General features: G+C 35.8%; 1 protein-coding gene across 1 annotated transcript in view; it reads left to right on the top strand.

Annotated features, from left to right (window-relative positions):
• EFCAB13 (EF-hand calcium binding domain 13) overlaps nt 1-27,253 on the top strand; it is a 132,299-nt gene that overhangs the window by 32,385 nt on the left and 72,661 nt on the right. The window contains exons 7-10 of the mRNA XM_059149515.1: nt 1,462-1,605; nt 6,984-7,058; nt 13,928-14,071; nt 21,389-21,460. Coding sequence (XP_059005498.1) covers nt 1,462-1,605; nt 6,984-7,058; nt 13,928-14,071; nt 21,389-21,460 — 435 coding nt within the window. The remainder of the gene's footprint in view (nt 1-1,461; nt 1,606-6,983; nt 7,059-13,927; nt 14,072-21,388; nt 21,461-27,253) is intronic.

Raw genomic sequence — 27,253 nt, 5'->3', positions numbered from 1 at the left:
TTATGGAGTCATTTGGCATATTTTCCCTCTTACCTTAACTCTGGTCATCATATTAGGCCTTTTAAAAAAAGTAATCTCTTTGCCCAATATGGGGCTCAGACTCACAACCTCAGGATCAAGAGTTGCATGCTCTTATAACTGAGCCAGCCAGGCACCCCTGTATTAGGCATTTTTTATCTCCCCCTTTTATTGGGATATAATTAAGATGAAGCACTGTATATGTTTAAGGTGTGCGGCATATTGACCTGACTTACATATATTGTGAAATGATTACCACAATAGTTTAGTTAATATCCATCATCTCATATAGACACAGAAAAAAGGAAAACATTTCCCATGTGGGGAGAACTCTTAGGATTGTAAACATCCATGGCCTTCCTTATTTTCTCATTGGAGAAAATGGCCTTTCACTTCTTGATTTTTCTTTCATTCAATTTTTTTCTACTTCCTCAGGGACTATGTAAATTTTTTAAAAAGATTTATTTATTTATTTGAGAGAGAGAAAGGTGGGGGAGGGACAAAAGCAGAAGGAGAGAGAGAGAGAATCTCAAGTAGACTCCACACTGAGCTTGGAGCTGATTTGGGGCTATGTCTTACAACCCTGAGATCATGACCTGATCATGATCATAATCAGAAACCAAGTCGATGCTTAAACTTGATTATGATCATGATCATAAGCGGAAACCAAGTTGATGCTTAACCAGTTGAGCCACCCACATGCCCCAGGACTATGTCAACTTTATACTCTGTTTTTCCAAGAAGCTTCTTCAAAGAAGAAGAATTACATATTTACTTCCCATATTAATTACATATTTAATTAATTACATATTTACTTAATTACATATTTACTTCCCAGTTTACTTACACCTGGTTTCCATCTCCAGTACCCTATTAAAACTATTATTAACAATATTTTAGTCTTTCTCTGGTATTTAGCACTGTTATCTTGCATCTCTTTTTCTGAATACTACATGTATCCACTGAACTAAATTGAATTCTGCATACATTTTTTGAGGATCTATCCTGAATTAGACGCTGGCACTTGAAGAATGAAAAAATCTTTCCCCCCTTGAAGTTGACAGTTTAGTGAGGGCTATTAACATGCAAACAGTCACAATACCAAGAGCTTTGACTGAGTTCCATACCAAGTGATATAGGAGCATGGAAGAGGGATTTAACATTCCCAGATAAAGTTGTGGGAGCCTTTATTATGTCAATTTTGCATGACTTTCTTACAGTTTCTGAGGGTTCTTTAGGAAACTTACAGATTTGTAGGCCATTCACCTGAGACAGACCTAAATAAGTCAGAAGATCCATTTTAAAGCAAAGGGTTAGAACACAAAGATTTGCTCCTCTTTCTTCTTTTGGTGATTATTGTTGTTTATCCTTGAGTTAGGGTGTCGCAGGGATAAGGATAATTATTCATTTGAAATAATTAACTGTTTTGGGGTTTGTGTTTAGCACTTCAGAAGGCCTGTAAAATTTTCAGCAAAATTCAGAGTGGTAAGATTTATGTGAATGATCTGCCAACGATCCATCACACGTTGAAGATTTTTATAAGTGACTCAGAAATGCAAAAAGCTCTAAGGACTATAGATATTGATGGTAAGTTTTATGTTTTTATTATTACTTTAGAGTCTATAAACATAGATATAAATGATATGTTGGTCAGATTAATTGCAAATCATAAGAAAGCTAAGCTTTATAATATGTTGTAAAAACTTCTTTTGCACATTTATGGTAATGAGATTGAAAGTTGAACCTCAGTACATAATTGGATTGTTAATTACTGCATTAGATTATGACATACTTTCATCAATGTTTGTTATTTTTAGACTTTTAATTTTTGCTAATTTCATAGGATAGGGATAGGATAGGGAAAATTTCTTAAGGCAAAATGTTTGAGTATAAGAGAACAGATTAATATATTTATATTAAAATTAAGAACTTTTATTTATCAAAGGACACCTTAAAGTAAAAAGATAAGTTACAAACTTGGGAATAATTGCAATTCACAGAACTGGCAAACGATTATAGAATGTGTAAAGAGCTCATACAAATCAGTAATAGAATGGAAAAATGGGTGAGATACATGGACAAGTATTTCACATAAAAGAAAATATATATAGCCAATTGTCATATAAAAATATGTTCTATCAGTAGTAGCCAAGGAAATGCAAATAAAAAACTGAATAATTTCATTTAAAATCACATAGAAAAGTAATATTTCTTTTGTAGTGAGTGTCCAGTACTTTAATCAAAGAAGTACATAATAGAGAATTGATTACATTTACAGACCATTCTAAGCTTGTTAGGGAGGAGAGAAAAGCTTAGAATAAAAATGGAATAGATAAGTTGAAGAGGTGGCCAGAAATAAAATAAATTCAGTATACATAAATGCAAAATAATACTCTAAGGTTGAAAGCACTGAGCTGTTCAAATATCAGATGTGGATTTATCATTATAAAAGATTTATGGATGGAAGATCCTATGAGAGGTATGGACCGCCCATAGAATATTACGAAGCAATCTAGTAGTATTGAATTGACAAGTTGCAATAGTGCGTATGTATCCAATCTGTCCATCTATCCAAATCATCCTGTCATTTTTTGTGTTTACTTTAGACAGCTTTCAGAAGGTATAAAAATAAAATGATATAAATAAAACTTTTAGAAGAGTTAAAGAAGCAGTTCTATTTTTTTCTGACATATTTATTTATCCATATATTAATTTTCTTGGTGATTTTTTTGGAGATTTATATTAAAATAATTATTCAAAGTGGAAATAACTTCATTCTCTGGGAGAATATAAAGAAGAAAGTAAGGAGACGATAAAGAAGAAAGTAAAACTTATGTGTAATCCCACTACATAAAGGCAAACTTTGGTATTTTTACATATATTTTTCTAGGATTGTCCTAAGCATGTGAGTGTGTGTGTTTGTGTGTATGTGTGTAAGTGTGGTATATACATAAGCATGAACACATAATTAAAAAAAAATACATGGACTCATATGCATACAGTTTTGTTACCTTTTTCTGTTAGCATTATATGTTAGTCAACTTTCCATGCCTTGGATTTCTAATAACAATATTACTTCCTCATATCAGGGAGATCATATGATAGTTGTCTTTCTCTGCTTGACTTATTTCGCTAAGCATGATACGCTCTAGTTCCTGGAGGCTTAAGTGGGTAGAAGAAGAATAAATGAAACAAGATGGGATTGGGAGGGAGACAAACCATAAGTGACTCTTAATCTCACAAAACAAACTGAGGGTTGCCGGGGGGAGGGGGTTTGGGAGAAGGGGGTGGGATTATGGACATTGGGGAGGGTATGTGATTTGGTGAGTGCTGTGAAGTGTGTAAACCTGGTGATTCACAGACCTGTACCCCTGGGGATAAAAATATATGTTTATAAAAAATAAAAAATAAAAAAAAACCCAATATTACTAAAAACCTTAAAAATTTCACATTCTTTGACATAGCAATTTCAGTTTTAGCTATCTTTTGTCTGATGGGAGAGAAAACAATGCTTGTAACTGTAAGAATATTAGAAATAATTTATACTTATATAGATTATTTGTTATATAGCTTATTTTTCAGAACAATTTGTTTTGGTTTTTTGATCTATCCCATAGAATAACTCACAGCCATTTAAGAAGGCAATATGGACCTATACTTACTTATATGGAAAATTGACCAACATACAATGCTACATTTTAATTGGTCTCATGTTGATTAATGGTGAAATTACCTCTAAAATTTTTGTTGTAACAAGTAATGCTACAAAGAATGTTCTTATTCGTAATTCTTGCACATCTGTGTAAATATTTTTATAGGATAGATTCCTAGAAATGAAGAAGCTTGGTCAGAGGATATGCATATGTCATAGGAAAATGGCTTATGTCAAATTGTTATTTCATCCAGCTTTTCTTGAGATATAATTGACAAAATTGCGTGTATTGTATATATTTAAGGTATACAACATGATGATTTGGTATACATACACATTGTGAAATGGTTACCACAGTCAAGTAAATAACACATCTATCACCTCACCTAGCTACTTTACATGTGTGTATGTGAAGAGAACACTAAGTTCTCTTAAGATCTACTCTCTTGGGGCGCCTGGGTGGCTCAGTGGGTTAAAGCCTCTGCCTTCGTCTCAGGTCATGATCTCAGGGTCCTGGGATCAAGCCCCGCATTGGACTCTCTGCTTGGTAGGGAGCCTGCTTCCTCCTCTCTCTCTCTGCCTACCTCTCTGCCTACTTGTGATCTCTGTTTGTCAAATAAATAAATAAAATCTTTAAAAAAAAAGATGTACTCTCTCAGCAAATTTCAAATTATATAATATAATATTATTAACTATAGTCACCATGTTGTATATTAGATTCCCAGAACTTTTCCATCTTATACCGAAAATGTATATCCTTTGACAAACATCTGTCCATTTCCTCCATGCCCCAAAGTCTATCAGATGGGTTTATATATAGTTACATAAATACCACATTTTCTTTGTTTATCTGTTGGTGAGCACTTAGGCTGTTTCCATTTCATGGCTATTGTGAATAATGCTGCAATGAATGCTGAGTGCACATATCTCTTTAAGATAGTGCTTTTATTTCCTTTAACTATATATACACAGAAGTGAGCTTGCTGGATGATATGGTTGTATATCATAATTGTTTATACCAGTGGAGTTTTAAATTATCTGCATATTTTATAGTTTTATTGAGGTATAATCAGAATATTAAAGTATATAGTTTGAAAATCTTGACATATGTATTGTGAAAACCCAGTACCTCTTTCACCTACCTCTTTGTAAGTCATCATTCTCTCTCCACAAGTCCTGTCACCACTCCCCAAGTAAACACTAATCTGCTTCTGTCACTACAGATTGTTTATATTTTCTAGAATTCTATATAAATGGGATCATGCAGTAAGTACTCATTTTTTTAGTCTTATTTCTTTCATTCAGCATAATTATATTGAGATTAATCTATGATTTTATACACTGAAGTTTATTTCTTTTTGTTGCTAAGTAGTATTCACTTTTATGAATATACCAGAATTTGTTTATCCATTCACTAATGGTGGACATTTGGGTTGTTTCCAGTTTTTGGCTATTACTAATGAAGCTGGTATAAACACTCATTTGTATGTCTTTGTGTGGTGATATGTTTTCATTTATCTTGGGTATCTTGGGTAAATACTTGGTGGTAGAATGATTGGGTCATAATGGTAGATATATATATTTAAATTTTTTAGAAACTGCTAAACTGTGCTTCCAAAGCAGCTAAATTATTTTACATTGCCATGAGCAGTATATGAGAGTCCTAGTTGCTCCTTATCTTTGCCAATCCCAGAATTGGTGAGCCTTTAAAAATTGTAGTCATTCTAATAGATGTATGGTATTATCTCATTGTAGTTTTAATTTATATTTCCTGAATGATCCAATGATTTTAAACATATTTTCATGTGCTTATTTGCTGTCTATATATCTTCTGCCCATTAAAAACACGTTTATTCTTATTGCATTTTGAAAGTATATATTCTGAATATGAGTCCTTTCCTGGATATGTGATTAGTAAATACATTCTTCTAGTGTATGACTTGTCTTTTCATTTTTTGAAGAATGTCTTTCAAAAAATGTAAGTTCATACTTCTGATGAAGTCTAGTCTATAATTATTTATTTTATAGATTGTGTTTTTGATGTTTTATCCAAAAGATTTTTGTTTAACCCTAGATCACATAGAAGTCAGAAAACAAGTCAAAGTAGTTGATTGAAATTTGTGCAGTTGTTTCATTGTTTTTGAAGGAGAAGCCACTCTCAAGTTATTATTCTGAAAAAGAAGTTTTGAGGCAGACAACTTGACAAACTTTCTAATACTAGAGAAAGAGTTTCTGAGAACAACTAAGCCTTGTCAATTTCTCTGATAGTAGAAGCTTGCAGACCACCAGAAGCCCTGAAATGTTCTTTTATAAATTACTTGGGTCAGATTATATTAAATGGAATTTTGGGTTTATAATCATTTTCTTCTGAAATAGATAAACTCTTTCAAAGTTGGCCACATTTACTAAGAGGTAAATGACTTCATAGTTATTTAACTTGCAGAATCTTGAAAAATTCAGATGTTCCTTGACACAGATCTATGCTTGTCTAGAAAATGGGATTTAAGAGCCCTGATTTTGTGTTTTATCACACTTTGTAAATCTAGGTTTTCAGCTCTAGTTGCTATTAGACATGACCTGTGCGTTATCATGCAAAAAAGTCGTAATTTCAACTTCTCCTGCAAGCCAATCAAAAAATTCTTACTGACATTTTCATTTGTATAATTTAGATATCTTCTTTTCTTCTTTTAAGAAATAGGCATTAATTTTTGCTTGAGAAATGAGATGACTTTTGGGGGTAAGGATTGGTTTAATATTGTGCAATATTTTGTGCATTTGTTTTAATGTATTTTGTGTGTATGTGTATGTAATGAGAGCAAGAGTGAGAGCAAGAGTGGAAAGGAGGAGAGGAGAGAGGGTGATGGAACAGTGTGAGGCAAAGCTTTCATTAGAATTTCAACTGGATCCACAGTCTCCCCCAAAACCACTGGTATAGAGGGCATTGAAATCAATCCTATTCTTTCACGTTAACACCATTATATAAAATTGACATGTTGCATGATTTTTTTTGCACCTAATTACAAATATAATAATTAGAGCTTTGAGCAAAGATCACTGCAGTATGTTTAATTCTAGTATGTATCATTCTTATTATTGTGGCGCACTACTATATAATTACAATATGTACTTTTTCTGGTATATTTTCTTTTTACATTTCTATATTTAATGTTAATGTTGACTACTCTTGTGTATAGACTATGGTATTCTAATATCAGTTAAATCTATTCACATTTTTAGTTTGCATTTTTATCTCATATTCTTAGTGTGCTAATGCAGTTTTTTTTTTCACTCTGTTTTTGAACCATTATTACAGTTAATGGAATGCTGGACTTTTCAGATTTCCTTAAGGCTGTGAACAATGTTTGTTATTTGGTCTCTCAGGATCCAGGTAAAAAATACGATTCTTCAAAATTATAGAAGAGAATGGTTGTGATTGTAACTGATTTTAAGGTGGGGTGGTTATATGAATTTAAAATTTTTTCAGAATTTTTTTTTAAAGATTTGATTTATTTGACAGAGGGAGAGACAGTGAGAGCAGGTGTTCAAGCAGGGGGAGTGGGAGAGGGAGAAGCAGGCTTCCCACTAAATGGGGATCCTGATGTGGGGCTCCATCCTAGAACCCTGGGATTATGACCTTTGCTGAATGCACATACCTGAGTACTAAGCCACCCAGGCGCCGCTTTCAGAATGTTTTCAGTATTTTCCCCCAGTAGTCTAGGTTGAAAAAAATTAGACATAAGTTGTTTCATAAAAGGCACTGAAAAATGTGGATCCCTTGCATGGTACCTAATTTTCTTTCTTTAATCTCCATTGGATGCACACAACTGCTAGATTAATTTTCTTTTCAAAGATTTTATTTATTTTGAGAGAGAGAGAGTGAGAGCACAAGTAAGGGGAGCCGCAGGCAGAGTGAGAGGAAGAAGCAGGCTCCCTGCTGAGCAAGGAACCCAGTGTGGGACTTGATCCCCAGACCCTGGGATCATGACCTGAGCCAAAGGCAGACGTTTAACTGACTCAGCCACCCAGATGCCCTAGATTAGTTTTCTTTTCTTTTTTTTAAAAATTAATTATTTTTATTAACATATAATGTATTATTTGCCCCAGGTGTACAGCTCTGTGAATTATCAATCCTACACACTTCACAACACTCACCATAGCACATATCTTCCTCAATATCCATAACCCAACCACCCTCTCCCTACCCACCTCCCCCCGGCAACCGTCAGTTTGTTTTGTGAGATTAAGAGTCTCTTATGGTTTGTCTTCCTTCTGATCCCATCTTGTTTCATTTTTTCCTTCCCTATCCCCCAGAACCCCCACTCTGCCTCTCAAATTACTCATATCAGAGAGATCATATGATAATTGTCTTTCTCGGATTGACTTATTTCAGTAAGCATAATACCCTCTAGTTGCATCCACATTGTTGCAAATGGCAAGATGTCATTTCTTTTGATGGAGGCATAGTATTCCATTGTGTGTGTGTGTGTGTGTGTGTGTGTGTGTGTGTGTGTGTATCCCACAACTTTATTCATTCATCTGTTGATGGACATCTAGGTTCTTTTCATAGTTTGGCTATTGTGGACATTGCTGCTATAAAATACACTTGGGGACATATGCCCCTTCAGATCACTACATTTGTATCTTTAGGGTAAATACCTAGTAGTGAGATTGCTGGGTGGTAGGTAGCTTTATTTTCAAGTTTTTGAGGAATTTCCATGCTGTTTTCCAGAGTGGCTGCACTAGCTTGCATTTCCACCAATGGTGTAGGAGGGTTCCCCTTTCTCCACATCCTTGTAAACATCTGTCATTTCCTGACTTGTTAATTTTAGCCATTCTGACTGGTGTGAGTTGGTGTCTTATTGTGGTTTTGATTTGTATTTTCCTGATGCCAAGTGATGTGGAATACTTTTTCATGAGTGATGTGTGAGCCATCCGAATGTCTTCTTTGCAGAAATGTTTGTTCACATCTTCTGCCCATTTCTTGATTGGATTATTTGTTCTTTTGGTGTTGAGTTTGTTAAGTTCTTTATAGGTTTGGGGTACTAGCCCTTTATCTGATATGTCATTTGTGAATATCTGCTTCCATTCTGTCAGCTTTCTTTTGGTTTTGTTGACTATTTCCTTTGCTGTGCAAAAGCTTTTGATCTTGATGAAGTCTCAGTAGTTCATTTTTGGCCTTGCTTCCTTTGCCTTTGGTGATGTTTCTAGGAAGAAGTTGCTGCTGCTGAGGTCGAAGAGGTTGCTGCCTGTGTTCTCCTCAAGGATTTTGATGGATTCCTGGAATCCATCAAAATCAAAATGCTCATCCATTTTGAGTCTATTTTTGTATGTAGTGTAAGGAAATGGCTCAGTTTCATTCTTCTACATATGGCAGTCCAATTTTCTCAACACCATTTGTTTAAGAGACTTTTTTCCATTGTACATTCTTTCCTGCTTTGTCAAAGACTAGTTGACCATAGACTTGAGGGGCCATGTCTGGATTCTCTATTCTGTTCCAGTGATCTGTGTGTCTGATTTTGTCCCAGTACCATACTGTCTTGATGACTACAGCTTTGTAATAGAGCTTGAAGTGATTTCCACCATTTCTAATTGTGATGCCACCAGCTTTGGCTTTCTTTTTCAACATTCCTCTGGCTATTCCTGGTCTTTCTGACTCCATATAAATTTTAGAATTATTTGTTCCATTTCTTTGAAGAAAATTGATGGTATTTTGATAGGAATTGCATTAAATGTGTAGGTTTCTTTAGGTAGCATAGACATTTTCACAATATTTGTTCTTCCAATCCATGAGCATGGAATATTTTTCCATTTCTTTGTGTCTTCCTCAGTTTCTTTCATGAGTCCTTTATAGTTTTCTGAGTACAGATTCGTTGCCTCTTTGGTTAGGTTTCTCCCTAGGTATCTTATGGTTTTGGGTGCAATTGTAAATGGGATTGATTCCTTAATTTCTCTTCTGTCTTGTTGGTATATAGAAATGCAACTGATTTCTGTGCATTGATTTTATATCCTGGCACTTTACTAAATTCCTGTATGAGTTCTAGCAGTTTTGGGGTGCAGTCTTGGGTTTTCCACATAAAGTATCATATCATCTGCAAAGAGTGAGAGTTTGACGACTTCTTTGCCAATTCAGATGCCTTTAATTTCTTTTTGTTGTCTGATTGCTGAGGCTAGGACTTGTAGTACTATGTTGAATAGCAGTGATGATAGTAGACATCCCTGCCGTGATCTTTAACCCACTGAGCCACCCAGGCACCCCCCCCCCCATTTTTAAAAAAGATTTTATTTGTTTATTTGACAGAGATCACAAGTAGGCAGAGAGGCAGGAGGAAGTAGGCACCCTGCTGAGCAGAGAGCCCGATGTGGGGCTCAATTCCAGGACCCTGGGATCATGACCTGAGCTGAAGGCAAAGGCTTTGCCATGTTCTTGACCTTAGGGGAAAAGCTCTCATTTGTTCCCCATTGAGAATGATATTCGCTCTGGGTTTTTCATAGATGGCTTTGATGATATTAAGGAATGTACCCTCTATCCCTACACTGTGAAGAGTTTTGATCAAGAAAGGATGCTGTACTCCTAACAACTTTATACTACATATAAATTGCAAAGAAAGTGATAGGAAGAACTATTCATGTTAGTGATAGAAACGGTGCTTCCAATAGTCTGATGTCTCTAGTATTCATGACCTAATTTTAACAGTTCCTTGGTTTAAAACGCAACACAACACAACAAAAACCAGTTCCTTGGTTTTTCCATTAGGCAAGATCAAGTTCCTATAATCAGTCTTTGAGATTACATATTTTTGTAGTCAACCTCACTGTATTTTCTTAGAATCAACGATGTATGCATGTGATAGTCTTCATATAACTGGATAAGCAATCAAAAGGCTAGAAAAACTTTAATGTTTATGTATTTCTTAATGTAATAAATGTTATTAAATGCCTACCATATGCAGCAATTAGCAATATAGATATAATGCTTGGCTTGCTGTTCTTTTGTTAATCCTTACTTCCTACTTGGCATTTTGCTTAACTCCTATAGCATTGGGTTTCTCCTGGTTCTCCTAAGTCATCTTGAAAACCAAGTTTTTTCTTAACTATAGATTTATATGTATGTTTGGTTTCCTAAGTGCTGCCTACTTTTCAAGCCAAAGTTTAGCTCCCATGTATTCCTTTGTTTTTCAAGTCCCAGATTGCTATTTTGACCTTATTTTTGTTTACTGTCAAATGTTTTAAGACTAACAAAGTCCCAGGTTTCTTTTTTTACCTCTTAAAACAATATGCCTAATCCTTGAATATGCTATTTTATAAAATATACAAGCAAAATATAAAAAATATGTAAAAGACCCTCTTTAATCCTTCCTAGATTGTTAATTTAATGTTGACTTTAGAATATTTTTATATGCAATTATGAATATATATGTATGTATACATACTTATATATTTTGTAAGACAAAATTAATTATCAATTACTAGGCAGAGGAGAACAAGAGAACCTAAATCTTAGAGAGGCAAGTGAAAAAATCAAGCATACAGTTAGCAATCAAGAGACCCAAGAAAATAGAAGGGAAAAATAGAATTATCTTCTACTTGAAGACAAAGGGATCATGCCAAGTACAGTATTGTATAGCATGATTTTTTTTTTGAACTAAATAATATGTTGGAAGATTTTCCATGCCAGTTAGTGTAGGTCAGCCTATTACTTTTTAATAGCTGCATGGTATCTGAAGAATGCAGATATACTATGATTTATTTAACTAGTCCTTTATATTTAATTGGTTCTAATTATCATAGTATTATAAACAATTTCACAATGAATATAACTTTTTAATATTTTTATATTATATATATATATTTATTTTTGTATTATAGTTTATATTTATATGTGTGCCTGTATCTTTATGATGCCTTTCTAAGGCAAAATTAGTTGTCAATTATTAGGTAGAAGAGAACCAGAGGGAATATGTGCATGCACTGGGGCATGCCTTCCACGCTCAGATAGTTTTCAACTCTTCCTTAGCCTTCACTTCCTGCTTACGTGTATCCTCAAGGTAAGCCAGAGGTGAGATTTCAGGACCTGTTCAGGTTTTCCTGGGTATGGCCCTATCCATGTGTGGCCATAGATGGATTGCCATCTAGATGCTCAGGAATATGTCAGCACTTTTCAAAAGTCTCTATGGACATCATATTTCCCAGATTTTCCTTTTAAGCTCTTTGCTAGCCTTTTGTTTGCTCCAGCTGCTTTTATTGACTTAGAAATTTCTGAGTGGAAAGATAGTAGACTATATCTACTGTTTTATTTGGGTGAAATGTTCACAGTCATTGATGTGTGTAAAGAGACATAGAAAGGTATCCAAGTAGGATATTAATCAAAATACATCATTTTTGCATGCCCTGGATGGGAAATTTATGTTGCTTTTATCTTTATTCTTTGTATAGTTATGGGTTTATTTGAATTTTTAAAATTAGTATGCTATTGGAAGAGTAGCAGTAACATTGAAGACCAGGGCTTCAGAATCTGCCTTTGTGTTGTTTCAAGTTTTATTTAAATTCTAGTTAGTTAACATCTAATGTAATATTGGCTTCAGGAGGGAAATTTGGTGATTCATCACTTACATATAACACCTGGTGCTTATTCCAAGTACCACTTCAGGCAGTCATAATGTTAACTAATTGCCTCTGATTGTTTTTAATGAGTACTCCCAGGGAAAATAATCTGCACTGGGCAAGCTTTGAGTCGGGTAAAATAAGGACAGTTTTGTAAGTAGGATCTTCCACAGAATCACCAAACAGGTCTAATAATGACTGTTCTTAGGGAATGGGGCTTTGAAGAAATTTAACCTCATTCTTTCCCATTGGCTGCCAGGCTACTGTTTTTCAGCATGATTATAGGCTCTCAGTTTTAAATATTCCTGGGAAGCTGGGATGATGATATGGGAATATGACAAGTTAAAATGCCACAAAATTGGGGCACCCAGGTGGCTCAGTTGGTTAAGCAGCTGCCTTCAGCTTGGGTTATGATTCCAGGGTCCTGAGATCGAGCCCCACATCAGGCTCCCTGCTCAGCAGAGAGCCTGCTTCTCTCTTTCCCCCTCTCCCTGACACTCTGCTTACTTGTGCTCTCTCTCTAACTCTCTGTCAAATAAATAAAATATTTTTTAAGAAAAGCCACAAAATTCACTATTACTGAGATTCAGCCATTTTTCTTGAAAAAACACTCTTTGGATTGCTGTAATTCTTTTATCTTACATACAGAGTTTTGGGAAAAGTTGATTCTGACAACTTTTGCCAGTGTTCTCATTGCTTTTATGGAGGAGAGGATTCTCAGGCATCCTTCCTCTGCCACTTTTGCTCATTTATCAATAACTACTGTTGAATAAATGAATAATGCTCAGTTCTTCCTCCTGTGTAAATCTAAAATCTTTTGGATCATTATGCTTGTTATAGCCTGAATTCCAAGAAATGTGGTCTGACTATAAAGTGGGTTTGCTCTCTGGAATTGATTATGGGAATTGGGTTTCCTTATCAAATTAAATTGAGGGATGCAGTGGTCTGAGGAGCACTTACATTCAGCATTAGGACCAGGTATCAATCTGTTTAGGTTTTAAGAAAGACATTTGTGTAGGAAAAATTATCTCTGTGTTCTTTCCAGTACTTTTGATACTTATGTTAGCATAAGAAAATGAAGTCTCTCTCTCTCTCTTTTTTGAAAATGAAGTTTCTGTGGAGAAATAGAAGTTCTTTCAGTAGTGGTTAAACCACTGCTCAATTCTTTGTAATATGATAAAAAATCTAAAGAGAAATTTTGTGATCTATTCCATTCTCCTCTTATACTATTTTTTTCTAAATGACATTTTTAAGCAATTAATAATGCTTTCAAATTTTGGTTTAAGCTGTCCTGCTATTATAGATTATACCACTGGTAAGAAATTATTTCAGTTAAAAGTTTTAACTAAGAGGTGAATATGCTATACTGAGAGAACCCATACCTTTTAGCACAATGCTCAACATATAAATGGTATTCAGTAAATACCAGCTATTATTGCTAATATTATATCACTAGTGATAATAGCAAAAATTGTATTTTTTTTACAAAGAATATCAGAATTGAGCAAATGCCTACCTGCAAGTAAAATTTTAGAAAACCCTATGCCTATGTTATTTTCCTATGGTAGATTATTGACACAAAATTAGCTCCTTCAAGAAAAGCTGTTGGATCTTATGGTAAAATAATTTCTTTTTTTTGTTGTTGAATTTTTGCAGCATTCCAGAATGCCTTGAAGATTTTCTGTAGGATAAAAAGTGGTCGAGTTGCCACTGATGAACTGGCTGCTGTTTTGGATAGCATGGATATCCCTGTAATCCCTGAAACTTTTCAGGAAGTGATAAAGCATGCTACTATAGACAGTGAGTTATTTGAATTAATATGTATATATATCTTTCTTGGATATCAATTTTCTGATTTACCCTTTATTTCTCCTTGATTCTTGCCTTTTGCCATCATCACTGCTTACTGATGTCTTATGGTAAGAGATAGCCTAGGACTTATTTCACTCAGCATAATCTCTTCCAGTCCTGTCCATGTTGCTACAAAAGTTGGGTATTCATCCTTTCTGATGGAGGCATAATACTACATAGTGTATGTGGACCACATCTTCCTTATCCATTTGTCCATTGAAGGCCATCTTGGCTCCTTCCACAGTTTGGCGACTGTGGCCATTGCTGCTATAAACATTGGGGTACAGATGGCCCTTCTTTTCACTACATCTGTATCTTTGGGGTAAATACCCAGTAGTGCAATTGCAGGGTCATAGGGAAGCTCTATTTTTAATTTCTTGAGGAATCTCCACACTGTTCTCCAAAGAGGCTGCACCAACTTGCATTCCCACCAACAGTGTAAGAGGGTTCCCCTTTCTCCACATCCCCTCCAACACTTGTTGTTTCCTGTCTTGCTAATTTTGGCCATTCTAAGTGGTGTAAGGTGGTATCTCAAGGTGGTTTTAATTTGAATCTCCCTGGTGGCTAGTGATGATGAGATTATGCTGAATGAAATAAGTTAAGCAGAGAGAGTCAATTATCATTTGGTTTCACTTATTTGTGGAGCATAACAAATAGCATGGAGGACAAGGGGAGATGGAGAAGAGAAGGGAGTTGAGGGAAATTGGAAGGGGAGGTGAACCATGAGAGACTATGGACTCTGAAAAACAATCTGAGGGTTTTGAAGGGGCAGAGGGTGGGAGGTTGGGGGAACCAGGTGGTGGGTATTTGAGAGAGCACGGATTGCATGGAGCACTGGGTGTGGTTCAAAAACAATGAACACTGTTACGCTGAAAATAAATTTTAAAAATTAAAAAAAAAAAGATAGCCTAGGACAATTTAATGAGAAATTTCTAAAATTGTATTTTGGTATGTTTGATAAAAATCTAAGAGAAAAATGGATTTATTTTCTTTTCAAATTTAACTCTCTTTTCCAGTAGTTATTTCTTGTCTGTGTAGAGATAGTTTCTGTAGTGTTAAGGGCATTGGTTTCACAAGTTAGGAGACCTAACTTTCTTGAATTAAAAATTTTTTTAGATAGCTTTGATTACATAATCTTCCTATGTTATTCAGTTACTCTGCAAAACGTAGATATCTTTTAAACATTACAAATATATTTAGCAGATGTTTTGTATTACATGTTTACATGTCATGAGGAGGTGGCTGATAATAGTGGGCTGATAAATTATTGATTCTTTGATTATCCATTCATTTAGTCATTTAATATCTACTGTGCTTGGAACTGTGCTAGGTGATACACAGATGAAAAGAACACACTTCTTATTCCAAAGGACCTCAACGTTCTAGTGTGGAAAGAGTCAAGTAAAATTAGAATAATAATGTTGTATAGAAAATACTATTATAGGATGTAGCTAGGCTTCAAATGTATCCTGGAAGCACCAGGGAAAGATTATCAGAGAATGTTATATCTGATCTAAATCTTGAAGGATCAGTAGGGGTTAATTGGTTGAAGGTGGTAATGAAGAATGAGAAAGATATTTTAGACTGAGGGAATAGTTTGTATAAATATGGCAGAAAAATAATCAGACATGACTTTCAATGGACTTCCACTGGTTTTTGTCATATGTTAGTGGTAGCTTTATAGGGGGCCCTTGGTTGCTGAAATGTGGTGTGAAGATAGAACCAGGCTGCATGGATTTCTTTCCTTTCCTTTCCTTTCCTTTCCTTTCCTTTCCTTTCCTTTTCTTTCTTCCTTTCTTTCTTTTTCTTTTTTTCTTTTTTTTTTTTTTTTTTGAGATGGAGAAGAATTAGAGGGGCAGACAGAGAATCTTAAGCAGACTCCACACCCTGCATAGAGCCTGATGTGGGGCCCAATTTCACAACCCTGAAATCATGACCTGAGTCAAAATCAGTAGTTGGTCATTTAACTGACTGAATCACCCAGGCACCCCAGGCTACATGGATTTTACTAGGTAGTCATTTATGGTGGGTTCTGGGTTGGTAGACATAGTTGAGGGACATTCCGAGGAATGAAGATATCCACAAAATATGGATTTTAAAGATTAACCTCAAGCCATATTATTAAATAGTCTTTAGGGCACAAGTCCACCTATATCTGGTCTTTCCCCCTTTGCATTTTAGTCAGAATAATCTTCTTTTTAAAAAATACACATCTTATCATGTTCCCTCCCTACACAAAATCTAAAAATACTTATTGGGATGAAGATCCCTTTAATGTTGTGGTCAAGGGTTTGCAATATCTGGCCTTTACAGTAGGGCTCCAGCTTTGTCGCAGACCACATTCTGCTTTGCTTACTGTGCCTTCACAGAGTTTTGGTTGTATGCCATGCCTCCTCCTGCCATAGCTTTTGCATATGTTCTTTTCTTTCCCTGGAACATTCTGCTCCTCCTAGTTAATTCCTACTTCTACTTTAGATTTAAACTCAACTCTATAGGGATGTTTCCATGGCTTCTCTGTCGAGCTCAGATTCTCATATCACTCTCAGAGCCCTAACCACAATTGCAATTTTTATTTCTTATTGTTTTATTAAGACATGTATCTCAAATAATAGCACTAGGAAAGCAGATATCATGTCTACTTTTTGCTCACTATTGTATCCTCAGTACCTATTAGTACAGTGCTTATATTACATATTAACTGCTCAACAAATATATGTTGAATGAGTTAATAAGTCTCACCCTTTACTCCATCTCCTCTAACCAGACAGAACAAGATTTCTTCACTATGTCATTTTGATAAGCTGGTTGTGACCTAAGATAAAATTCTTCACAGGGAAGGTCCTTGTCTTTTCACTAGGAAAATCATTTTTATAGGTTTGTTTGATTATGGAAGTTAAAGCCTATTGGGAGACACCTAGTTTGAGCAAAAAGGTAAAGTAAAGTACTCTGTGTAAGTAACAACAGGAATTTAGATTACCATAGTGGCTAATTGGCAGCTGGAGGAAGAAGATTAAGGGCAGCTAAGAGTGGATTGGGGGGGTCCTACAATCAGTAGAGAGTAACTATAGGCCTCGGGACAATAGTTTGATATTGCTGGTTGTACTATAAAGAACTTCCATACTCCAATTAATTGCAAGATATCTAGTAAAAGTTGGTTATGTACAATAGCCTTGTGTTAGTAGTGTTGGTGGGATTCAAAGGAGAAAGATCTATAGGTTCTGTGTTAGGTAAGCTTTTGGTGGAGAGACTTATAGCACCTATAGAATATGATGATGTAAGTGAGATGGAGAGTCCAGGAGAGTAGAAGAAATACAAATCAATTGCAAGAGTGTAAACCACTCAGGAATCCTCAAATTTTGGAGGGATGACTGATTTATGTTCATATCGTGTATGGTCTGGGATCTGAACTATTTAATTTAAATATTAAAGGAAAGAATGCCAAAGACCCCAGGATGCCAGAATTCTTGGATTACCTAGGTAGGAGATATGCATTCTTCTGTAACAGAATTTTGAAGTAAGGAGTGATGTAACTAGTAGAAGGCATAACACCCTGTTATACGTACTGTTTAACTTCTTGTTTTTGTATTTTCTTTGTTTTTTTTTTTGAGTAATAATGGTATGTGGAGAATATGTTCATTTTATGAGTATTCACAATGAGAGGGAAGAATTACATCACTGGAATTTGCAAGGAAATCCAACAAGCATTTGCTTCATTAAGATATGGCAAGAGAAATATGGGAAATAACTTGTCGAGAGTTCTGGGAGTGTCAGGTAGTTTTGTTTTTGAAATAGGATATTTTGGTGCAATAGTTTTTTTCTCTTATGGTGATTAATAATCTGATAATTTAACTGGGTGAAAAGTAGTGACTAGTGTATTTTTTTTTGATAGAGGAGGTTTTTTATATTGTGGAGCTGTTGTGAAGATTGTGAAAATATAGTATTAATAGTCACTTAACACCTTCAAAGTAATGTTGCCCTGAATATGACCTTGATGATTAGGATATTTTTTTTTTCACAGTAGATATTTATATTTTCTAGGTTGAATTTCCTCCTGAAGTACGTATATGAGAATGGGAGGCTGTTTTGAACTTACCTTATGAAATAAATTGTGTCTATATCTATACTGATTGCCTCAGTCTCATCTAGGAATTATTCATTAAGGTTCTGATAAGCCAGATAGGAGCCAGAATAGTAATTTCAGATTCTGTAATGCTTCTTTGGCCACCAGGGACTATTTAAATAGATAATTTAATTTAAATTTGTTTGGGAGGTTTGTGATAGATCTGTTTTTGTATAGAAGCACGAAATAAATTTTGAGTAAGAGCTAGTGAATCTATAGTTAGCTACTGCATTCTCACTGGTTGATACTGAACCTCTTTCCAGAGAAGGTAGTTTTTTAAGTGGAGAGCGGTTACAGATAATATGTCCTTCTCCATTGGAGTAGCAGTTGATTTCTTATGCATAGACTGAAGAATAAACCTAGTGTTTTTATAGGTAGGGAAGTCAGCTCCTGGTCTTTTTCACCTTGGATGTCAAGCAAAGTCAAACATTTGGAGGCAAGAACTATTGGGAAAAGCATTTTCTACCTATGTACGCAATTGGAATGACATATTTAAGGTCACTGCCTCTGAACCCATTCTCTGTCATACACTGTCTAAGAAGGAAAATGGTCTTAGACAAAGGCAAGGGCAGGAATGATAGGAAACTGTACTTATGAGCGCCGGACACATAGAAGATGCTAAATAAATGGTTTTCTGCTATCCACAATGTGGACATTACATTATTCTTTACAGCCTTCAGTTTGTTTTATTCATTCAAAAATAATTTTGGGGGCACCTGGCTGTCTCAGTGGGTTAAGCTGCTGCCTCGGGCTCCGGTCATGATCTCAGGGTCCTGGGGATCAAGCTCCGCATCGGGCTGTCTGCTCAGCAGGGAGCCTGCTTCCCCCTCTCTCTCTGCCTGCCTATCTGCCTACTTGTGATCTCTCTCTCTGTCAAATAAATAAATAAAATCTTTAAAAAAATATTTTTTTTAATTTTCAGCATAACGGTATTCATTATTTTTGCACTATACCCAGTGCTCCATGCAATCCATGCCCTCTCTAATACCCACCACTTGGTTCCCCCAACCTCCCACGCCCCACTGCTTCAAACCCCTCAGATTGTTTTTCAGAGTCACAGCAAATATCATCCTCAATGGGAAAAAGCTTGCAGCCTTCCCGTTGAGATCAGGAACATGACAAGGATGCCCACTCTCACCACTCTTGTTCAACATAGTATTAGAAGTCCTAGCAACAGCAATCCGACAACAAAGAAATAAAAGGTATCCAAATTGGCAATGAAGAAGTCAAACTCTCTCTATGCAGATGACATGATTCTTTATATGGAAAACCCAAAAGACACCACCCCCAAACTACTAGAACTCATACAGCAATTCAGTAACGTGGCAGGATACAAAGTCAATGTCCAGAAATCAGTAGCTTTCTTATACACTAACAATGAAAATACAGAAAGGGAAATTAGAGAATCGATTCCATTTACTATAGCACCAAGAACCATAAGATACCTGGGAATAAACCTAACCAAAAAGGTAAAGGATCTGTACTCGAGGAACTATAGAGCACTCATGAAAGAAATTGAAGAAGACACAAAAAGATGGAAGACCATTCCATGCTCTTGGATCGGAAGAATAAACATTGTTAAAATGTCTATACTGCCTAGAGCAATCTATACTTTTAATGACATTCCAATCAAAATTCCACTGGTATTCTTCAAAGAGCTGGAGCAAATAATCCAAAAATTTGTATGGAATCAGAAGAAACCCTGAATCGCTAAGGAAATGTTGAAAAACAAAAATAAAACTGGGGGCATCAAAGCTTGATTTCAAGCTTTACTACAAAGCTGTGATCACCAAGACAGCACGGTACTGGCATAAAAACAGACACATAGACCAGTGGAGCAGAGTAGAGAGCCCAGATATGGATCCTCAACTCTATGGGCAAATACTCTTTGACAAAACAGGAAAAAATACACAGTGGAAAAAAGAGAGTCTCTTCAATAAATGCTGCTGGGAAAACTGGACAGCTATATGTAGAAGAATGAAATTCGACCATTCTCTTACACCGTGCACAAAAATAAACTCAAAATGGATTAAAGACCTCAACGTGAGACAGGAATCCATCAGAATCCTAGAGGAGAACCTAGGCAGTAATCTCTTTGATATCAGCTACAGCAACTTCTTTCAAGATATGTCTCCAAAGGCAAAGGAGACAAAAGTGAAAATAAACTTCTGTGACTTCATCAAAATCAAAAGCTTCTGCACAGCAAAGGAAACAGTCAAGAAAACAAAGAGGCAACCCACGGAATGGGAGAAGATATTTGCAAATGACAGTACAGACAAAAGGTTGATATCCAGGATCTATAAAGAACTCCTCAAACTCAACACACAAAACAGATAATCATATCAAAAAATGGGCAGAAGATATGAACAGACAGTTCTCCAATGAAGACATACAGATGGCTATCAGACACATGAAAAAATGCTCATCATCACTAGTCATTAGGGAGATTCAAATTAAAACTACATTGAGATATCACCTTACAGCAGTTAGAATGGCCAAAATTAGCTAGACAAAAAAAAAAATAATTTTTAAGGGCTCCTGGGTGGCTCGGTTGGTTAGCATCTGCCTTTGGCTCAGGTCATGATCTCAGGGTTATAGGATGAGTCCTGCATTGGGCTCCCTTTCTCCCTCTGCCTCTGCCTCTCTCCCACTCTCTCTCTCTGTCTGCCTCTCTGTCACTCATGAATAAATAAATAAAGTCTTAAAAAATAATTTTTAAGTGTTGCTAAGTAGATACTTTGCCAGGCATTGGGGAAACAAATGACACCTTCTCTGCTCTTGAAGAGTTCATGATCTAGTGAGGAAGACAAGAGTTAAAACTTGAAATTCTGCCTATGGTAAACTCTCAGAAAAAGTGTTTTTTAAAAAATATCCTGATTACCTAGCTTTCAGGCTTAAAAGGTGACTAATTTCTTTTGATGGGAAACTCTTAATAAGGAGAAAAGAAAATAATGGTCTTCATCTTACATTTCAATGTGTACTGAATTATTAATTCGCAATTCCAGTTATTATTCAAAACCTATAATAGCTGGCCGTCCACTCCGCATTCCACACATCTCTGTTATTTTCATACTAGAATAGGTTGGAAGTGATATTTATATTCAAAAAAAGAAAGACACCATTTGAACTTATTCTTTCTATTACAGGTAACCACAGGGTGGATATTAGAGATATTATATTTACTTTGGATGAACTACAGCACCAGTATGAGGGTTTTTGTAAGTGAGCTCTTATTGCTATGATAAGCTTTGTTTATCATACAAGTTTTAAAGCCTTCTCTGAAACCATTGCTCTCTTAAATTAGGGAGGTAAGGTTTAATATCCTAAATATACCTAATTAAAATTGGTTACATAACTATCTCTTAATTTTCTACTTTTATCTTTCCCTTAGTATTTTTTTTTAATACAAAGTAAACTTTAAAACAAAATAGTAACACTGAAAAAAGATATTTAATTTGCAAATCTTGGGTCATTTGAACATCCTGATACTGACAGTTAAACATTTTTAGTATATTCTTCACTGTCATTCATGATTTAGTTCAGTTTTTCTTCATTAAGTACTTTTTAAATCTCTTCCTATTATACATCTTGTCATTCCTTATTCTTTCTCTAATTTGTTCAAGTATCTTTTGACCAATATTATCTATGTATATAATTTTAAGGATTATACAGTTGTAATAAGCTTACAGCAAATAAAACGGTCTCTGATCTGTTCATTTCCTCAGCTTCTCCAGAGGCAAACATTTTAAATATTTTAGAAGATTACTTGACATTTGTCTTCATGACAATAAAAAACATGTTGTAATTTTACTTGTTGATTTTTAAAATTTGGGGTAGATGTAGTAAATTTCCTAATTATGAAAAATAAGGATTTAGCTGTTTTATCTTCCTTATCTTCACCATATCCACTTACTCTTCCCATACCTATCCACACTCCCAATATAGTTACATGGAAATTTGATTAAGTTTTAATTCAGAATTTATGCTAGTAGGTTTATGTGAACACTGTTCATAGCTGAGCTATATAGTATCTTGTGGTTACTTTTATTTTCCTCAGAAAATTTTTCCCTCTTTGAATTAATAATTGTCTTTTTAATTTATTTGCTTGATCTTAAATATATTTATTTATTTATTCACTTATTTAATTTAAAAGGGAGATGTGGGGGAGGGCAGAGGAAGAGAGAGAGAGAATCCTAAGCAGCCTGCATACCCAGCATGGAGCCCAATGTGTGGGGCTCAGTCTCATGACCTTGAGATCATGACCTGAGGTGAAATCAAGAGTCCAACAAATGCTTAATTGACTGACTCACCCAGGCACCCCTATATGCTTGATTTTTTAAATTAAATTATTTTTATTAACATATAATGTATTATTTGCCCCAGGGATACAGGTCTGTGAATCATCAGTCCTACACATTTCACAGCACTGACCATAGAAAACACCCTCCCCAATGTCCATAATCCAGCTACCCTATCCCTACCCCCCACCCTCCAGCAACCCGCACTTTGTTTTATGAGATTAAGAGTCTCTTATGGTTTGTCTCTCTCCTGATCCCATCTTGTTTCATTTTTTCCCTTGCTACCCCCCATAACCCTCGGCCTGCCTCTCAAATTCCTCGTATCAGAGAGATCATATGATAATTGTCTTTCTCTGATTGATCTATTTCACTAAGCATAATACCCTCTAGTTCCATCCATGTTATTGCAGATGGCAAGATTTCATTTCCTTTAATGGCTGCATAGTATCCCATTGTATATATATACCACATCTTCTTTATTCATTCATCTGTTGATGGACATTTAGGTTCTTTCCATAGTTTGGCTATTGTGGACAGTGCTGCTATAAACACTTGGATGCATGTGCCCCTTCAGATCACTACATTTGTATCTTTAGGGTACATACTCAGTAGTGCAATTGCTGGGTCATAGGGTACCTCTATTTTCAACTTTTTGAGGAACCTCCATGCTATTTTCGAGAGTGGCTGCACCAGCTTGCATTCCCACCAACAGTGTAGGAAGGTTCCCTTTTCTCCACATCCTTGCCAACATCTGTCATTTCCTGACTTGTTAATTTTAGCCATTCTGACTTGTGTGAAGTGGTATCTCACTGTGATTTTGATTTGTATTTCCATGATGCTGAGTGATGTGGAGCACTTTTTCATGTGTCTGTTGGCTATCCAGATGTCTTCTTTGCAGAAATGTCTGTTCATGTCTTCTGCCCATTTCTGGATTGGATTATTTATTCTTTGGGTGTTGAGTTTGATAAGTTCTTCATAGATTTTGGATACTAGCCCTTTATCTGGTATGTCATTTGTGAATATCTTCTCCCATTCTGTCAGCTGTCTTTTGGTTTTGTTGACTATTTCCTTTGCTGTGCAAAGGATTTTGATCATGATGAAGTCCCAGTAGTTCATTTTTACTCTTGCTTCCCTTGCCTTTGGTGATGTTTCTAGGAAGAAGTTGCTGCTGCTGAGGTCGAAGAGGTTGTTGCCTGTGTTCTCAAGGATTTTGATGGATTCCTGTCTCACATTGAGGTCTTTCATCCATTTTGAGTCATTTTTTGTGTGTGGTGTAAGGAAATGGCCCAATTTCATTCTTCTACATGTGGCTGTCCAATTTTCCCAACACCATTTGTTGAAGAGACTGTTTTTTTTTTTCTTCCCCATTGGACATTCTTTCCTGCTTTGTCGAATATTTGTTGAGCATAGAGTTGAGGGTCCATGTCTGGGCTCTTTGTTCTGTCCTTCAATCTATGTGTCTGTTTTTGTGCCAGTATCATATGCCTTGATGATTACAGCTTTGTAATAGAGCTTGAAGTCCAGAATTGTGATGCCACCTGCTTTGCTTTTCTTTTTCAACATTCCTCTAGCTATTCCTGGTCTTTCTGACTCCATATAAATGTTAGGATTATTTTTTCTATTTCTTTGAAGAAAATGGATGGTATTTTGATAGGAATTGCATTAAATGTGTAGATTGCTTTAGGTATCATAGACATTTTCACAATATTTGTTCTTGTAATCCATGAACATGGAACATTTTTCCATTTCTTTGTGTCTTCTTCAATTTCTTTCATGAGTACTTTATAGTTTTCTGAATACAGATTCGTTGTGTCTTTGGTTAGGTTTATTCCTAGGTATCTTATGGTTCTGGGTGCAATTGTAAATGGGATTGACTCCTTAATTTCTCTTTCTTCTGTCTTGATGTCGGTGTATGGAGATGCAACTGATTTCTGTGCACTGATTTTATATTCTCACACTTTACTAAATTCCTGTATGAGTTCTAGCAGTTTTGGAATGCAGTCTTTTGGGTTTTCAACATAAAATATCATTTTATCTGCAAAGAGCGAGAGTTTGACTTCTTTTCCAATTTGGATGCTTTTAGTTTCTTTTTGTTGTCTGATTGCTGAGGCTAGGACTTCTGTTACTACGTTGAATAGCAGTGGTGATAGTGGACATCCCTGCTGTGTTCTTGACCTTAGGAGAAAAGCTTTCAGTTTTTCCTCATTGAAAATGATATTTGCTGTGGGTTTTTCATAGATGACTTTGATGATATTGAGGTTTGTACCCTCTATCCTTATACTTTGAAGAATTTTGATCAAGAAAGGATGCTGTACTTTGTCAAATGCCTTTTCAGCATCTATTCAGAGTATCATATGATTCTTGTTTTTCTTCTATTAATGTATTGTATCACATTGATTGATTTCCGGATGTTGAACCAAGCTTGCAGCCCAGGAATAAATCCCATTTCATTATTGTGAATAATCCTTTTAATGTAGTGTTGGAATCTATTGGCTAGTATTTTGGTGAGAAATTTTGCATCCATATTAATCAAGTATATTGGTCTGTAATTCTCCTTTTTGATGGGGTCTTTGGTTTTGGGATCAAGGCAATGCTGGACTAAAAAATGAGTTTGTTAGCTTCCCTTCCATTTCTATTTTTTGGAGAATAGGTATCAGGAGAATAGGTATCAATTCTTCTTTAGATATTTGGTAGAAGTCCCCTGGGAAGCCGTCTGGTCCTGGGCTCTTGTTCGCTGGGAGATTTTTGCTGACTGCTTCAATCTCCTTACTGGTTATAGCTGTGTTCAGGTTTTATATTTCTTACTGGTTCAGTTTTGTTAGTTTATATGTCTCTAGGATTGCATCCATTTCTTCCCGATTGTCAAATTTGCTGGGGTAGAGTTACCCATAATATGTTCTTATAATTGTTTGTATTTCTTTGGTGTTTGTTGTGATCTCTCCTCTTTGATTCATGATTTTATTTATTTGGGTCTTTTCTCTTCTTTTTGATAAGTCTGGCCAGGGATTTATCAATCTTATTAATTCTTTCAAAGAACCAGCTCTCAGTTTCGTTGATTTGTTACTGTTCTTTTGGTTTCAATTTCATTGATTTCTGCTCTGATCTTTATGATTTCTTTTCCCCCGCTGGGTTTAGGCTTTTCTTTGCTGTTCTTTCTCCAGCTCCTTTAGGTGTAGGGTTAGGTTGTGTACTTGAGACCTTTCTTGTTTCTTTAGAAAGGCTTGTATTGCTATATATTTTCCTCTCAGGACAGCCTTTGCTGTTTCCCAAAGATTTTGAACAGTTGTGTTTTCATTATCATTTTCATTCATGTTGCCATGAATTTTTTAAAAAATTCTTTAATTTCCTGATTGACCCATTCATTCTTTAGTAAGATGCTCTTTAGCCGGTATGTATTTGAGTTCTTTCTAAGTTTCCTCTTGTGATTGAGTTCTAATTTGAATATTGTGGTCTGAAAATATGCAGGGAAATTTCCCAATCTTTTGATAACAGTTGAGACCTGAATTGTGACCTAGGATGTGATCTTCTGGAAAATGTTTCATGTGCACTAGAGAAGAATATGTATTCTGTTGCTTTGGGATGGAATGTTCTGAATATATCTGTGATGTCCATCTGGTCCAGTGTGTCATTTAAGGCCTTTATTTCCTTGTTGATCATTTACTTAGATGATCTGTCCGTTTTGGTGAGGCAGGTGTTAAAGTCCCCTACTATTATTGTATCATTGTCAATGTGTTTCTTTGATTTTGTTATTAATTGGTTTATATCATTGTCTGTTCCCATGTTAGGGATATAGATATTTAAAATTGTTAGATCTTCTTGTGGGACAGACCCTTTAGGTATAATATAGTGTCTTTCCTCATCTCTTATTGTAGTCTTTGGCTTAAAATCTAATTTATCTGATACAAGGATTGACACCTCACCTTTCATTTGATGTCCATTAGATAAAATAGTTTAAAAATGTTAAAATAGGAAATAAGAAAGGTTAAAAAAATAGAGTGAGAAAAAAATTAAATTAAAAAAATTAAACTTTGAAAGACTAAAGGATCATGAGAAAAAAACCATAAATTTATGTTGCTTCCTCCTAACTTGGGAGTTCTGCTGTTCTCATTGATCGGTGAACTTGGTCTTGGCTCGATATTCTTAATGATCTTCTGGGGGATGGGCCTTTTGCAGTGTTTCTCAGAAGTCTTTGCCCAAGGCAGAATTGCACTGTCCTTATCGGTGGCCAGACTAAGTAATCTGCTTGGGTTCACTCTCAGTAGCTTTTGTCCCCTGAACACTTTTCTTACAGCTTTGGAGGATGGGAATGAAGATGGCGGCCTCCAAATCTCTGGCCCGTAGGAACCAAGAGCTCAGGGCCCCACTCCTCAGTGCGCCCTCAGAGAAAAGCAGTCAATCAATCCCATCTCCCTGGTCTCTGGCCCTACTTTGAGCTCACTGAGCCTGTGAATGAGAGTTTCTATCTCTGGTGCATGGCCCTGTTTGGACTCCAAACCCAACAATTTCCTGCTGCATGTTCCCATGCTGGAGGAAGAGGGGCTCTCACTGGAACCTCCACTTGTGGGGTCCCTGCTTGAACATCAGTGGTCTAACTGTGCCTTGGATCATGGTTTAAGGTAACACTGAGCTGAGAGCGCACTCCTGGGTTCTGTCTCTGCAGCCAGCTTCCCTGCTCCAATACCCATGAGCTCTGCCACACTCAGGCACCCCCAG

Source organism: Mustela lutreola, chromosome 15 (genome assembly GCF_030435805.1).
Source record: "Mustela lutreola isolate mMusLut2 chromosome 15, mMusLut2.pri, whole genome shotgun sequence".
Classification (NCBI taxonomy): Eukaryota; Metazoa; Chordata; class Mammalia; order Carnivora; family Mustelidae; genus Mustela; species Mustela lutreola.
This window is presented reverse-complemented; position numbering and strand designations above follow the sequence as displayed.